Source organism: Trematomus bernacchii, unplaced genomic scaffold (assembly GCF_902827165.1).
Source record: "Trematomus bernacchii unplaced genomic scaffold, fTreBer1.1, whole genome shotgun sequence".
NCBI lineage: Eukaryota > Metazoa > Chordata > Actinopteri > Perciformes > Nototheniidae > Trematomus > Trematomus bernacchii.
The window spans coordinates 711,258-728,274 of NW_022987790.1; the positions used below are offsets into that span (position 1 = coordinate 711,258).

The 17,017-nt window shown below is 42.9% G+C and overlaps 2 protein-coding genes across 2 annotated transcripts in view; one reads left to right on the forward strand and one right to left on the reverse strand.

The window, feature by feature from the left end:
* Positions 1–493: 493 nt before the first annotated feature.
* On the reverse strand, positions 494–4,826 carry LOC117497628 (stonustoxin subunit alpha-like). The gene is made up of 4 exons (XM_034149613.1): positions 4,730–4,826; positions 4,421–4,520; positions 1,535–2,937; positions 494–1,392 (listed from the first exon to the last, which is right to left on the reverse strand). Exons 2-4 carry the CDS (start codon positions 4,509–4,511, stop codon positions 1,333–1,335), a joined length of 1,554 nt encoding a protein of 517 aa, XP_034005504.1. The 5' UTR covers positions 4,512–4,520; positions 4,730–4,826; the 3' UTR covers positions 494–1,332.
* Positions 4,827–15,148: 10,322 nt separating this feature from the next.
* zgc:194990 (uncharacterized protein LOC568410 homolog) overlaps positions 15,149–17,017 on the forward strand; it is an 11,568-nt gene continuing 9,699 nt past the window's right edge. Inside the window, 1 exon segment of the mRNA XM_034149617.1 lies at positions 15,149–15,261. The gene's annotated coding sequence lies outside the window, so the exon portion shown is untranslated.

Below are 17,017 nucleotides of genomic sequence, written 5' to 3' on the forward strand. Positions count from 1 at the left end.
GTAATACATATTTAAATAATTGGTTATTCATTATTATTATTATGAATTCATGTTTGTAGTCTGAATATTGAAGAACATGTGAAATGTACCTGCAGAGCTGCAAATACATGTTTTTGACTTAGAGACTTTGTACTTTAGTTTGACCTATTTTAAAAGACAGACCTCCTTTGCTTCTGAAAAACAAGGTATTCAAAGGATTGTCGGCATATGCACAACAGTTACAGCATAGTTTTGGCTCCTCCAACAATTCACCATGAAAGATACTTAAGACGCTAGGAGAAATTAAATAGTTTGAGTGAAGTAATTGTGAAATTAAAATGAAGGAATAAGAAAAATATTGATCAATAAATTAAGAGTAAAGTACTCTACATTAAAATAAGCACTGTATACTATAAGATATATAAATCTAGGTGCAAAATCGATCTGATAACTCAGATGTTGTACACGTACTTACATTTGTAATGAACCACACTACTTCAACAAAAGAAGCATAAACATGTGAGAATCAAACTTTATTAATGCAGCTAAACATCCAAAATGTCATCAGAAAAGGAGAGAAATCCATAAAACCCACAATCAACATGTGAAAAAAGGTTATAAACCCTGTAATTAAAACTACAACATAATCGATCCATTTGACAAAAATAATAAAGAATACATCTGTGGCTCAGGAGTCGGTAGGACGGTGGTTCGATTCCCAGTGCCTGCAGTCATCAAGCAAGATACTGAACTCCAAAGTCCGCCCGATGTCAAAGATTGTGTGGATTAGAGTTTCCTCAAGATCCTCAAGAAGAAAGTCAAATTGTATTTAGAAAATTACTTTGCTTTCCAAATAAAAAAAACAAGATACTTTTATTATTTGACTTTCAATATTTGTTCCATTCTCAGTAGAGATGAGACTACCATTATTCATATACTGGCTGATTAAGGGCATGATTTTCAATGGATCTGCCCATACGAACTAACTTGTAGTTATTGAGAGAAACTTCACAATCAGTAAGGAAGTGCTGAAGAATTGTAACAGCATCCACATAACAGGACACAACAGAGTCATCAGCATAGAGAATGATATAACAGTAGAGGCATAGAGAATGATATAACAGTCATCTTCACAAAGATGAAACAGAAAGGGCCCCAGGATAGAGCCCTGTGGAACACCTTTTGCAATTTGCAGGTTAATATGGGTTAATAGGGTCATTTATTTGGTGTGTTAGAGGTCAGCACATATATCCCCTAAATGTGTTGCAAGCATCAGAAGGAAGACTAACCCTGATCATCACAGAAACATCTAAATAAAGTCTCTTTAGAAAATGATTAACAGCCGAAAGAAAACTATATGGACCAAAAGAAAGTTGCCTGCAGTGTTTCCTTCCAGTGTGAGATCACAGGCATCTAATGGAGAAACCAAAACAAAATATTTAATTAGTCATTCTGAGGGTTTTTAGAGAAAAGATATATGAACATATTTTACTGAAAATGCATGAAAAATGACTTGCACCAGTTTAGATCTCTACTCTCCGGAATGCTTCTTCACCTCACTGGGTGGTGTGAAGTCTTCAGTCTGCAGAATGCCGTTCTGGTAGGCGTAGATGGTTGCTCCTTTGAATTTCTTATTTTCAATGGCTGCTATGAGGAAACAAGTATTCAAGATTGCTTTCATATAGGCCATGAAATATTCGACTTTTTGTCTCATCTTTATTAGGACGTCGTCTGAGTAGTACCATGGCTCCTCTTCAGTGCTCGCGCATTCTGGTGAGTTTATGTATTGATCCATCGCTTCAAGGCAGGGGTCAGCACTCTCCATGGAGGTGAAAACAAAGCACAGAACATTGTAGTTTCCAAGAACCTCTCTGTCCAGTTCAGACTGGTTTGGGACGATCTTAACACCCTCCATCATATCCACACAGGACCTGATGACGTTGATTTCTCTCTCTTTGTGATCCAGCCACTTGGTTAGTTTTTCATGGCTGAATGGTGACGTGTGCCTGGCTTTAAAGACTTCTTCCAGTGAGCTCTCATCTTCCTTTCCTGCTCGGATGGAGGGAATTTTCTCTGTCATGGCTTGCTGGAGGCTGGATTCATAATAACCACACAGTTTTTGGAAAGTGCTTAGGTCTTTTCGGATCTTTGGGAAGTGCTCTGCCACTTTGTCTCCCAGAGAATCGTTGCATCTCATTCTTATTTCCTTTAAATCTTCCAAAACATCTTGGGCCTTCTTCACTAGTCCGATGCTGATCCCCGTCTTCAGCTCAACTGCTTTGGGATCAAAACTCTTCAGCGGCATCAGCCAGACCTTCACTGGGACCGAATTCTCTCCCTTTGTTCCCAGTAGCTGTGGAAGTTCTACATAGGTCTGCACTGCATCTTTAAATGTTGCTGGGTTGCTTTTGAGAATGAAGTCTCCGTAAAATTTGCAGGAGAATGTCTCAGTCAGGTGTTTCTCTGCAGCCGTCAGCTTGATGTCAACTTTCCCCTCAACATCAAATGTAGGAATCTTCTTTATCACAGCTTGCATGCTGCCCTCTACCTCCTGAACCTCGCTGGCTTCTAACTTCTCACTGTCAAACACAAAGAAAGCATTTGCCCCATACAGGATGCCTGTGACTACATGTGTGGCCAAGTCCTTCTCAATAACCTCCATCTGTTTGGTGTCCAGGGTCACATGATCAATTGACAACTGCTTGAAGTTGGTGGTAGCTTTGTACTGACAGGTCACTCTGCTCTGATTCTTGAATTTCTTCTCATCATTCAGATATTTGGCAGATCCTTCAACTTCTATCAGTCCACACAGGAAACTGGCCTTCAGAGAAGCTTCAATGTCCATCAGAGAGGACTTGGATTCAATGGAGTCAGATGCAGACATTTCAAAACTACTACTGTGCTGAGGGGTTTCAGATGTTTTTTCTTCTAGTGTTTTATCATTCCACAATCTGGGACCTAAACAAATTGGAAAGCAAACAGTTCTCAGTATAACAGGCTTACATTACTCTCTTTATTTGTATGCTTTAGTTTAGTAGATATCTACAAACAAAGAGTCCATATTTGACTAAAACCATTTAGTGCTTCACATAATAAAATACACAACGGCTGTAGCCTGATATATGCTTTAGGAGCTGTAGGTACGTGTTGTACAGTGTGTGTGTGTGTGTGTGTGTGTGTGTGTGTGTGTGTGTGTGTGTGTGTGTGTGTGTGTGTGTGTGTGTGTGTGTGTGATATGGGGCAGGACCCAGTAACACAGTAAAATAAACTTTTTGTTAAATATCAAAACAAATTTCACACGTGTCCATTTTACTCTTCTGTACTCTAGCATTCGATATTTAAGAAATCTAGAGTACAGAGGAGATCTAACCTAAAGTGATTTCCTTTTTCCAGTTCTGAGATTAAAGACTTTCTGAGAAAAAATCTAATAGTAAATACACAAAAAAAGACCCCAAATAAAAAAATGGTCTTCTGTACTCAAGCATTCTGTAAATTCTGAATTCAGGATTGAATATCAACCTTTTGACTTTTCCTCAGAATTGTGACTTTATTCTCAGAGAGCCAGAAAGGCATTGTTGTCCCTGGGCAGGCAATAGTTAAAGGCAGAGACTTACATGTAAGGTGAAGTAAGGGATAATGTGCAGCGAGGCGGTCATTAGTAAAAAAAAACAACACCCGACCCGCTGAGCAAGATCCCTCCGCTTTGCGTCGGGCTCCCTGATCACTCTGAATAATGCCGCCTCGCTGCACATTATCCCGCTTATTACACGCCCACACGCTAACACACTAACGACTTGACTCCCAATATTAATTTAAATGATTTTATTGACTTGAAAATGATCGTATTTCTTCCTCTAAGAAAGTAAACTCCGCTCCACGGCGCACTAACGGATGGAGCTCCGACAACAACAAGTGAATCTAAAATGAAGGCAGCTCTGATCAATGTTCTCTGTCCAAGTCTGTTCAGTTTCCACAAACAAGTCCTTAAACACTACAGAGCCCATACCGTGTTCCTGTTAGTATTTACTTCCTGTCTGTCTGCTTCAGTTCATTTATTTGACTTCCAACGCTCTGTCTTTTAACCTCTTTCTTTCTCTCCCTTGATCCTCCTCAGCAAAGCTCATTATTTTGCTAAGCAGCGGTTTGTTATGGAGTATCAATAACCTCTGAAATGTTCTTATTGACCAATCAGAATCAAGTATTCAACTAAGCCATGTAATAAATGTATACAAAATACAATCTACGGACAAAAGCAGTGAAAGAATATTCCCGATATGCACAGATGCACGACAAAGAGACAAAGAAACAACTCTCATAACACACTCAATTTAAAATGGCACGACGACAATCAAAAGATAACTTAACAAAATCATGTTAGGCCTGGTGAATTGTTGTTGTACAGTGACTATGATGAAAGCTTTGTGACCATGTGAAGTCTTACCTGGGACCAGTTCATCTTTCCGAGCATCATAGAGCATCCCTAGGGTGAAAGGTCGTCCCAGAGCAGCAACGGTCATGAGATCTGAGGCCATTTCTCCAACCTGTTGAGAAGAAACAACACAGACTTCAGAAACTGATTTAAACGTCTGTTGAGGAGTAGGAGTGTTGAGAGTTAATAACACTTGGAGTCTGACTCTCAACTTTGCTTAGTAATGCAGTATATCCCTGCAGACACTAATCTAGCAGCTGTAGTTTTACACAGAAAAGTACAGTTTTTATTATAAATCTGTGTCTGTCTGTTAGTCCTCACCTGGTGAAGTTGTGTAGATCAGCAGAGTTGTGTGAGGGTCTTCTGACTTCCAGCAGGAGCTTCAAGTCTGATGGAATGTGATGTTGTGAGGTGACTTATATACTCTCAGATACTCTCCTCCCCTAACCTCCACCACAACACGCCTACTGACCTCACACAGCCTTTACGTTGTGTAACAGGTCAAAGTCAGGCTATAACCTTTTGAGAAATAATGTGACAGGCCACGCAAGTCAGATGACTTTGTTCCTGAGCTTCTGCCAGACTTTAGTATATACTTGAATACATATTTCACTGAACTTCAACTGCACTGTGCATACACGTGTTTATTGGCTTTAACAAAATGAAATAAAACAAAACCTGTTGACATGTTTACAGGTATAAACGTTATAAATGTCAGTCCATTTTGTCAGTGTTCTTTTTTGTTCTTCGATCCCTGTTGATCCAAACATAATAACTATTGATCCATTTTGAACTTGTTTAAATCACCATGTGCATTCAAAAACATATATCACACAATCTACTATAATAACTATAATAACAATAACAAATAAATGAACCATTTTATAAGGGCTTATATTCCTATATAGGACAGCAACATCTTACAAAATGTATGGCTGCTGAAAGGAGTTCAGTTCAATATCACTTTGTGCATTTTAATCCAAACTCAGATACAAATGCTAAAAATGATTTCTTCCATTGAAACAAAAAAGAAAATAGAGGATTGCAATGCCCTGGTGAACATCAAGGTTTAAGGGTAACCAACCAGAGGCCAGATGTCTCATTGAGGGGTGCGTTCTCAACTTCCTCAATGCAGATGTGTTATTTGGCATCTTCCTCTATGCTGAGGCTTAATGTTGCACCATCAGCAGAAACTATTGTTGGCACAGGACATGCTAGCTACAGCCATCAGGTAAATCTCATACGATGCAGATTATATATCAAATCTGGAAGAAGAGGGAGGCCAGTGGTTGTGAACCCTTATGTGATTGTTGATGATTGTTATGAGGTCAGCATTCACCTGTAGCGTCCTTATGAACAATGAACTTGACTTGTAGATGTGTGATTGTGTGATGTTTCCAGCAGAGGAGTTGGCTTCCCTTGTTGTCAAGAGGCAAGCTGCATCTTAGCAGAGAAATGGGACAATGGCTTGATAGTACCAACAAGAAACTGGGAAAATGTCAGCATTTGCAATAAAAACCATGTCACCATGTGAATAAACAAGACATGCCGCACAAAATCAGGGTGTACATCAGCCCGGGGGCCAAATCCGGCCCGTGACTTCATTTTCTGTGGCCCCACAAGAGCTTGCAAAGAATATTATATGTTTATTATACGGTTACATGATGATTTACAGAAGCACGTTGCCGATAAACTACATGTCCCACAATGCATCTCAAATTAGACTTTTTTCTTCAAAATATGCCTTTTTTCTTAGAATGGGCCCTCTTCTCAGAATTTGACTCTTTTTTTTAAATGTTACTTTTAAAAGTGTCACTTCCTTTTTTTTAAATGTCACTTCTTTTTTTTTAAATTTCACTTCTTTTTTTCACTTCATTTAAATATTTCTTCTTTCCCAGGATTTGGCTTTTCTTCTTAAATCATTTTGGGACATTCTCACGGAAGAGACTTGCAATTATTTATGAAGGGCCATGTAGGCCAAAATTCAAACTCACCTCGCACACACACACTACTGAAAATTAACCTCTCACACACACAACTGAAAATTAACCTCACACATGCAACTATAAATTAACCTCACACACACTGACATACTCTCACATTCACTGAAAACCTCACTCACACACTCCTGAAAAACATTTTACTGAAAGGTTCTCATTATGGAATGTGCATGCTTTTCACCTAGGTGTGTGAGGGGGGGGAAGTCATTGTAATGAAACAGAAGTACCAAACTGCTAGTGGTCTCTTTGCTAGCTCCGTTAGCTTCATTAGCTCCACCCTGCTACTCGGACGTGTTTGTTGTGTTGATGCCTGGTGGAGTATTCTTCATTGAAATATCGCACTTATCTTATGGCTCTGCGGTTCAAACAGACCGTCCATGAACGCAGTTCATTCGGTAAGTGAAATTCAAGCACTTCATTTCTTACTGGTCTTTTTATTCAGCCAACGAGTGAGGCGAAGCTACATCTGTGCTAACGATGCTATCCGTAGCATACAAGTTAAAACATAGAGAAGTGTAAAACATTAAAGGTGGGGTAGGTAATTTTGGAGAAACCAGCTCGAGTGCGCTAGAATTTGAAAATACACAGCCGGAGAAAATCTACTTCCTTACAGAGCCCCTCCTCCAACACACACGAACGCGCACATGACCAATGAGGGCACGAGATAAGTTTGTGCACAGATGGAAGGCTGACAGGCAGGTAGGCCATCCAGTTATTTTAGCCGGGCCGGCTCAGATGATTGGTCGTGCTTTTTACTGTCAGGGTTGAGTGAAGCAGGCAGGACCCAAATGCAGATTTCCAAGAATAATCCTTTAATCCAAGGTACAAAGTAGACAATAGAACACTACCCTGTGACACACAGTGAAATACAAACAAGGAACCAACAATGACAGACAGAAAAACCAGAACTAAAATACACACAAGACCAATCACACAAACAAGACACAGGTGAGGAGGGAGGAGAAAACACAGGGGCACCAGGTGAACACAATCGGGCAATCAGGCAGGAGGGAACACAGAGACAGGAAGCAACAGGCAAGACGGGGTTGAACACTTTTCAAAACAAAACAGGAAACCAAAGACTGAAAAAGACAAGACAAAACACAACACAGACAGATCGTGACAGTACCCCCCCCCCCTCAAGGGACGGATCCCAGACGTCCCAAAAAGTCCAAAAAATTCCAGCAGGGTGGGTGGAGGGGGTCTGGAGGACGGGTTTGGGCTGACAGCCCAGAGGCACAGCGGAGGACCCGGAAGGGGTCTCGGGCGGACGGCCCGGGGGCAAGGCAGAGATCAAGGAGGGGGTCTCGGGCGGACGGCCCGGGGGCAAGGCAGAGTTAAAAAAAGGGCGAAGACCACAGCGGGCGAACTCAGGGGGCCGGGCATGAGAGCAAAGGCAGCGGCTGAAAGAGTCAGGAGGCCGGGCTCGAGGGCGAAGGCCACGGCTGGGGAAATCAGGGGGCCGGGCTCGAGGGCGAAGGCCACGGCTGGGGAAATCAGGGGGCCGGGCTCGAGGGCGAACAAGAAGGCGGCGACGGGACAGCTCCGGAGGCCGGGCAGGAAGGCGCCGACGGAACAGCTCCGGAGGACGGGCAGGAAGGCGCCGACGGGACAGCTCCGGAGGCCGGGCAGGAAGGCGCCGACGGGACAGCTCCGGAGACCGGGCAGGAAGGCGCCGACGGGACAGCTCCGGAGGACGGGCAGGAAGGCGCTGATGGGACAGCTCCGGAGGCCGGGCAGGAAGGCGCCGACGGGACAGCTCCGGAGGCCGGGCAGGAAGGCGCCGACGGAACAGCTCCGGAGGACGGGCAGGAAGGCGCTGACGGGACAGCTCCGGAGGACGGGCAGGAAGGCGCTGACGGGACAGCTCCGGAGGACGGGCAGGAAGGTGCTGACGGGACAACACCGGAGGACGGGCAGGACCCAGTATCGGCCGGACAAGAACCGGAGCCGACCGGACAGGCGCAGACGGGACCCCGAACATGGCATGGGCTGGTGTCAATGGGACCCCGGATGTAGCAAGGGCTGGTGTCGACTGGACCCCCAACAGAACAGGACACAGAGTCGGCAGGACCCCCGGCGGGACAGGTGTCGGCGGGACCCCCAACAGAACAGGACACAGAGTCGGCAGGACCCCCGGCGGGACAGGTGTCGGCGGGACCCCCAACAGGACAGGACATGGGGCTGGCAGGACCCACAGCGGAACAGGTGTTGGCAGGACCCCCGGCGGAGCAGGTGTCGGCGGAACCCCCAACAGGACAGAATCTGGGGTTGGCAGGGCCCACAGCGGAACAGGTGTTGGCAGGATCTCCAACGATACTGGACGTGGAGTTGGCAGGACCCTCAGCGGAACCCCCAACGGCACAGGACATAGGGTTGGCAGGACCCCCGGCAGCAGAGTAGTCGGCGGGACCCCCAATGGGACAGGACATGGAGTTGGCAAGACCCCCGGCAGGAGAGTAGTCGGCGGGACCCCCAACGGAACAGGACATAGGATTGGCAAGACCCCCGGCAGAAGAGTAGTCGGCGGGACCTCCAACGGCACAGGACATAGGGTTGGCAGGACCCCCGGCAGCAGAGTAGTCGGCGGGACCCCCAATGGGACAGGACATGGAGTTGGCAAGACCCCCGGCAGAAGAGTAGTCGGCGGGACCTCCAACGGCACAGGACATAGGGTTGGCAGGACCCCCGGCAGAAGAGTAGTCGGCGGGACCCCCAATGGGACAGGACACGGAGTTGGCAAGACCCCCGGCAGGAGAGTAGTCGGCGGGACCCCCAACAGCACAGGACACAGGGTTGACAGGACCCCCGGCAGAAGAGTAGTCGGCGGGACCTCCCACGGCACAGGACATAGGGTTGGCAGGACCCCCGGCAGAAGAGTAGTCGGCGGAACCCCCAATGGGACAGGACATGGAGTTGGCAAGACCCCCGGCAGGAGAGTAGTCGGCGGGACCCCCAACGGAACAGGACATAGGATTGGCAAGACCCCCGGCAGAAGAGTAGTCGGCGGGACCTCCAACGGCACAGAACATGGAGCTGGCAGGGCCCCCGGCGGGACAGGTGTCGGCGGGACCCCCAACAGGACAGGACATGGGGTTGGCGTCGGCCGGAGAGCCAACAGGAGACGAGGTGCTGGAGTCGGCCGGACCACCGACAGGACACGAGGGGCTGGAGTGGAATCCACAGGTGGATTGGAGGAGGCAGGAAATGCAGCAGAAGACGTCAGAGTTGAGACCTGAGCAGCAAGGTTTGAGATGTGTAGAGCCATGGACTGATTGCTTTCAACTAAGGCTCGCATCATCTGCTCATGTTGGCCCAGAAGATTTCCCTGATGAGAAATGGCGTGCTGGACCGGAACAGAGGCCGGAACCATGGCTGCTGGGGCCAGAACTGGGGCTGGAACCATGGCTGTATGGGCCGGTTCTGGAGCCGGAACCATGTCTGTGTGGGCCGGTTCTGGAGCCGGAACCATGGCTGCTGGGGCCAGAACTGGGGCTGGAACAATGGCTGCTGGGGCCAGAACTGGGGCTGGAACCATGGCTGTGTGGGCCGGTTCTGGAGCCGGAACCATGGCTGCTGGGGCCTGTACAGGAGCCCAAAGCATGGCTTCTGGGGCTCGGGCTGCTAGCCTGGACTTGCGACTCCTTCTCTTAGGAGCCTTTTGGAGGCTCCGTGGACCTCCAAAAGCCAGACGAGTGCCCGAGAACGGCTCCTGGACAGGAGCAGGAAATGGGGAAGAAGCAGGGGTTGACTCCAGACGGAACACACCGAGATGTATGGTGTCAGGTTGGGAGTTGGGAGGCAGGGGGCTAGCATGCCTGGGGCTAGCAGGCCGGGAATCACACGTCGAAAGGAAATACAAAATCCAGTCAGGTAAGAACTTAACTAAAGATTGATCCACTGTTGCCACCTGGTGAGCCTCTGCCAGAGCAGCCTCTTTCTGCTGAACACTGGACGCTCCCCTCCACCTACCATAGCAGCAAGCCAAAGAAAAGGTAACATTTTGTAAATCCACCTCAAATGGATCTGCTGGGCCCATTTCTGGTTGGTTCCTTCTGTCAGGGTTGAGTGAAGCAGGCAGGACCCAAATGCAGATTTCCAAGAATAATCCTTTAATCCAAGGTACAAAGTAGACAATAGAACACTACCCTGTGACACACAGTCAAATACAAACAAGGACCCAACAATGACAGACAGAAAAACCAAAACTAAAATACACACAAGACCAATCACACAAACAAGACACAGGTGAGGAGGGAGGAGAAAACACAGGGGCACCAGGTGAACACAATCGGGCAATCAGGCAGGAGGGAACACAGAGACAGGAAGCAACAGGCAAGACGGGGGGTGAACACTTTTCAAAACAAAACAGGAAACCAAAGACTGAAAAAGACAAGACAAAACACAACACAGACAGATCGTGACATTTACAGTACTACAGCTTCCACAGATTACATTTTTTTATGGATTTTTTGTCAAAGCATTTAAGATATTCATTGCTATCGGGATGTTAAGAGTATTCCATGGAATATAACAAAAAGTGTATCTCGAGCCGGTTTCTCAAATGTACCTACCCCACCTTTAAGAAGGATTATATAGAACAAAAGGCTTCTCGGTGAGGTTGGTAAAATAAGGTCATGCTTGTACATTAGTTAGTTTGCTAGTTAGGTAACTGTATGCATTGTTATTGTTAACCTATAACCTCACTATAAGATCTGTGTATCTTAAAAATATGAATCTCACATTTCCAGTTGGTTCCAGAAATAACGTTAACGTAGAGATTGCAATATGGTTTGTTGAGCTGGAGTTGATTATTGAAGCTTACTGGTTAACGTTCATCATATTAAACGAACGAACCCAAACGTTGTTGTTTTTATTAATATTATTACCAATACTTACTAAGCATTATGATTACCCTGGAGAAACCGACTTATTGTGGCAGCAGAACGTGAACATGTAACTTAATGCCTGCATTTAAGGACGAAAAATAGCGTAGTCAATGCTTTAGGGACAAGGAAATTATTTATTTAAATATTAGATATGACGTTATGTGTGCTTCTGTGACAATTAAGCTTATTCATTGCATTAGATTTGTTAAAGATGTGTGTCTTTTACCCTTACGTGTGTGTTACAAATGAATGTGAATATGGCAAAGGACAAATATTTAAATTGACTGTCTCGTGAAAAACGATTCCAAAATAACAGTAAAATAAAAAGGACCCCAACTAGACAATAATACACAATCCAACTGATGAGATACAGTAAGGGCTGTGATATCCAGCACTTTTTTTAAGGATAACAAAAATAATATCACATGACGTTTACATGTAAAAAAAGTCTGTGACATGTTACTTTACATATATATATATCTGTTTGTTTTAAGTTTCCAGGTGATGCAGACAGACCAGAGGATGCTGACCACGAGAGACAGACCTATTCCTAACATCAGTGAACTTCAGCATGGACTCAAAGACTCCTTTCATACTGTACAAAGAATCGAGAAACATTCTGGTTTAAATAGATAAAGTAACAACTATAATCAGCTTTCACATTTCAATGTATTTAAGGCAATTATTATTTTACATTGTGAGAATTACTACCATTTGTCTCTACATATTGTCTGTAAAAGACGTGGTAAAAGTGGTTCTTGTGGTGAGACAACCGAACAGCATGACACTACATTTACACTAAGTTCTGATAACAGTTGAGTATTATTTAATAATAATATATATTTTAATGTTGATTAACTGCAGACTGTTCATTCATAATCTGATTATCTTTGTAGTACAAAGTGATGAATTTAAAAAACACATTAAAATAAAAAAATATATAATTTCTACAGCCGCTTAATAAACAAACCGCTTTCATAAATAACACACTTGCTCTACAATAATGTCATATGTTTGATGTTTCTTGTCATTTCTGTTAGGAAAGGACATACCTGAAGGACACAACTGCCTCAGCGTTTTCTCCGAGGGGCCAGAAGAAAATGAAAAGCTGATATGACATTAAAGACCAATACAAGACATTCACTAAGAAACTACTCTTTTATTGTGAACAGAAAGATCTGCACTCTGAATAGTGTGTATTCAAACAGGACCATCATTTGTTTGTGACAGCTGTGCCCAGTACACGACCATTATTCGGAGGGAAATGCTACATTATATATTTTAGAAACCTGAAGGCATTTATAGATTTGTATGAAAGTATTTCATTTCATTTTTTTTCATTTCAATCTTTATTTCGAACAGATTAAAAAAATAACAAATAAAAAAATAACAAGTATTACAGTAGTGTGTGTGCGAGGTGAGTTTGAATGTTGGCCTCCACGGCCCCTCATACTCGCTGGTATATCGAGCTGAGCGCTCATTGGTGGTTTTTACCCCGTGCTGGTGATGAAACTCTCCATTGGCTCGCAAAAGTTTGTTGTTGTTTTGTGTCAGTTTTACGTCGCCACTTCCATTCACATTTTTCATCATTGTTCCACAATGTTTATCATCATGAAATTAATATCTATATATGTTATACTATACTTGCACTGCTTACCGTTTTCATACTTTATATATCTTAGCATATTCATACACACTGTTCATACTGCTCACAGGCTGCTATAGTGTATTCATACCCCTCACTGTTTATTCATCATTCAATTCATTCTATATTTTATTCTGTACATAACTTTTCACTTTACTGCTTGTTGCACTCCTGGTTAGAAGCTAAACTGCATTTCGTTGTCTCAGTACCTGTAATCTGTGCAATAACAATAAAGTTGAATCTAATCTTGAGCAGGAACAAATGTATTTACTTAGTACAGGGGTGTCAAACTCAATTTCATCGCGGGCCACATCAGCATTATGGTTGCCCTCAAAGGGCCGGTTGTAATTTTAACACTATATAAATATACATATATAAATATCAAAATAATGTTTTATACTGTATAACAATATTGCCTCTGCATTGGAGTATTATTGGTTTTGGCAATAACTACGTCTGAAAGCACATGGTTGTGCATTAATGTATTGTGCACGTAGACACAAAAATACTGTATGTGGGCTCAGACTAACATTTCACTCTCTTACTGTTACATAAATCCCATGAATTTATGAAATTTAGTTAGCCTCATCATATCTTATCAAAAAGAGATACAATGTTTGTGAAATCTATTTTTTGTGAATAATAAAGTATTTTTCTTTTGTATATCAAGCATTATTTAAGTAGGCTATATTTCATTTGAATTCAGCAATAATATTTTAATAGTCTGAAAGCCAAGACTTTGAGAACCCCCTGTCCCAGATCCTGCTGTGTTACTATCACCTGTCACTCACTATTTCAGTAAGCAGTGAGTGGGGGGGGGGGGCGGCGGCGTGTTGAGGAGGAACAGAGTGAGAGGGGACAGGGATCGCGGAAGTTTTCCTCCTTCCTTTACAAACTTTACACAAGTATTTATAAGTATTTATCGTCTGAATATAGCAAAAAGACGTTCATACTCTGCAAGCCAAGACCTCATATATTTTAATCAACCAGAAACCGGAAATAACCGTAACGCGAGTTTTTCTAAAACATAATAAATCCATGTGTGTCTCTGAGCCGCAGCAACACCGACTGATTCTTAAAGAGCGGGTCATTCTGTCTGTTTGTTCTGGGACTGGAGTTGCTTGTCTCGGTTGCTGAAGCAGACTTTGCTCCGTGTTTGGTGTCTCTGTGCCGCTGTAAATTATGTTCCTTCAACTCTGTGTCACTCACAGTCACACACTGGTCACTCACCGCCTCAGAGTGCCGCTGCTGATAGGAAGTCGCTTCAGTGCGCACGTCACAAAACGAAATGCATTTTGGGACATGCTGTTTATGGGCAACGTGCTTAAACGGCATGTAACCGTATAATAAACTGTTTATATTCTTTGCGAGCTCTCGCGGGCCACATAAAATGACGTGGCGGGCCACATTTGGCCCGCGGGCCTTGAGTTTGACACGTCTGACTTAGTACATATCTGACATTAACGATTAAACACATTTGTGCATTCTTTATAAATGCAAACTGGTCAAGACCACTGACGGAAGTTGTTTTGAAAACTAATAAGTGGTTCTGTCTTTTACTTGTAGGATTCAACCCCCCTTGTATTGATTTGTTTTAAAGGGAACATTGATTGATTGATTGATTGATTGAAAAGTTTATTAACAGCTTGTATATTGGGTACAGTACAGTACAGCTCAAAACATACAATTGTTAAGGGGATGCAGACCAGAGAAAGACTTTCGTCTTGTTTACATCAGGGTCCCCCATTTCCAATTCATCATATCATTTAAGACATATAAGACATATTTGACATACAGATGGCTTATTTACAATTTACATACAGGTGGTTTTTTAACAGACACTTGAGTCATTCATTTGTAGTGATATAATAATTGTGGGATTTCTATTGTATCCACTTCATCTGCAACGAAGAACGCCAACGCAATTTCCGCCATTGCAAACCGAGTCAAGCCGACTCCGAGCTGTCCGACTTCAGGGGAGCTTTTTGAGACCTCCCCGGCTGCAATCGGCTATTCTCGTCTCCTTTCGAGGCGAGACGCAGCTCATCCATGGATGTAGAGCTCATCTCAAACAAGCCTATTATCTCTACCTGTTGGCAGTCTCGTTGAAGCTACAACGACCTCTCGCGATAAATCCGCGAAACTGCAGCTTCAGTGGATAAGAGCGCGAGCTGTGCCTCTCCTGCCGCAGTTGGTGTGTAGGATAGGAAGCTGCGCGTGCCTGTCTGCACGAAGCTGAAACACTAAATGAGACCAAATCCAGAAAGTACATCTCCGAGCAGCTGCTGCAAAGACACCAGGAACATTCCCCATAGAAAGGTAAGAGATTCGGCTTTGTGTTACATTAAAGAAACGTCCATTTTGGCAGAAAGAAATCGCTTTATGGCTTTAAAATGACTAATTAAATACAATAAGATTAGTCTGTAAACAACTTCATGTGCACGACTTACTACGTAGCATAAAATACGTAGCAAATAATAATTTAATATATTTTATTATAATAAATCAACTGTTTCCCATCGATTTTTTAAATTATTTTCTTTTTCTTTTTATATTTTTTATTTGTATTTGTTATGCTTATGTAAAGAACTTTTTTAATCTTTTTTTGTCTGAAATGTGCCTTAAAATTAATTTATATTACTGATATATTTATTGTTGTTATATATTAAAGTAAAATCGCTATGTTTATTTAAAAAGTTACCCTTTTATTTGTATTTATTTCATTCTAAAACGGAGAAACTCTTACAATTTCCCATGGATAAAAACACATTTCTAATCCTGATGTAATTTAAAATCATGCAGCTATGTGTCTCACATGAATGCATGTAGGTATAAATGAATATTACCCCTTTAAGCACTGTTTGCTGTGCATTATGTGCATGTTTCCCTGCAGAGGTTGCTCCTGAAATAGAAGTCACTCTCGGTGTTCTTACAGAAGAGAGGGGAGGTAATCCTGGCTTTTCTCTAATCGGGTCTAATGCCACCTCCTCGCTGCTTTCTCTGCCAAACGCAACCCCTTCTTCTGCCTGAAGAGGGGGGGGACGATGTCTTGACAGTCATTAGTACAACTTCTCTCAAATGCTGTATGCACATGAGGCATAATCTAATTAAAAAGGTGCTAATTTGCATGCATTCAGAACAGAAATGTGAGCGTTGAATACAGCCAGGTTCAAAATGATTGTGTTATTTTGTTGACACTTGGTTTTTAGAAAGGGGATCTCTTTGTTTACTCTTTAAATGAGAAAATACTTCCTTAAAAACTGCATTTTCTGCATGTTTTTCGTAATAAAGGAGCGTGAGAGTGCTGTGTAACCTCTGTGAACAGCTTCAGAATATAGAGAGGAATCACAACCTCAGGTAAAGTCGATTATCCTGAAGCACCTTTTAGAAAAGCTGTCAAAAAAAGTGTTAATAATGTCATGTTTAAATATGCAAATGAGGCATTATGTCATGCTAACTTTGAGGCTAACGAAATCTACGCACACAGCCAGGCAAAGTTACTAAAATAAACTCCTAAATGTGGATTTTGGATGTTTTCTCCCCAATAATCTAAGAGAAGACTATGTTATGGAGGCTAAGCAGTGCATTGCAATGTGTTTGTATTACAAGTTATCTAAAATGCTATGTTTAAATATGCAGATGGGGCATTATGTCATGCTAACTTGTGGTGAATTTAGTAGAAATCTGCAGAATCAAACAGACAAAGATAATAAATTCAGCTCCAAAATGTGGATTTTGGATGTTCTCTTTCTACTAGTCTGAAAGTAGATTATGTTATGCAAGCTAACCAGTGCATTATAATGTTTTGCATGTATTGTATACATCTTGATATGGACCCACAACTCTTCCTAGCTTCTTTAATTCTGTCAAATACTTCCCATATTGTGCCCTTGTAAGTTTTTGCATACGTTGTTGCATATACAGTGAGCATCATCTGTATTGTATACGTCTTGATATGGACCCACAACTCTTCGTAACTTATTCAATACTGTAAAAACCAACAGACAAACATAGTTTTCTTTCCACTAGTCTGAAATAAGACTATGTTATGGAGGCTAAGCAGTGCATTACAATG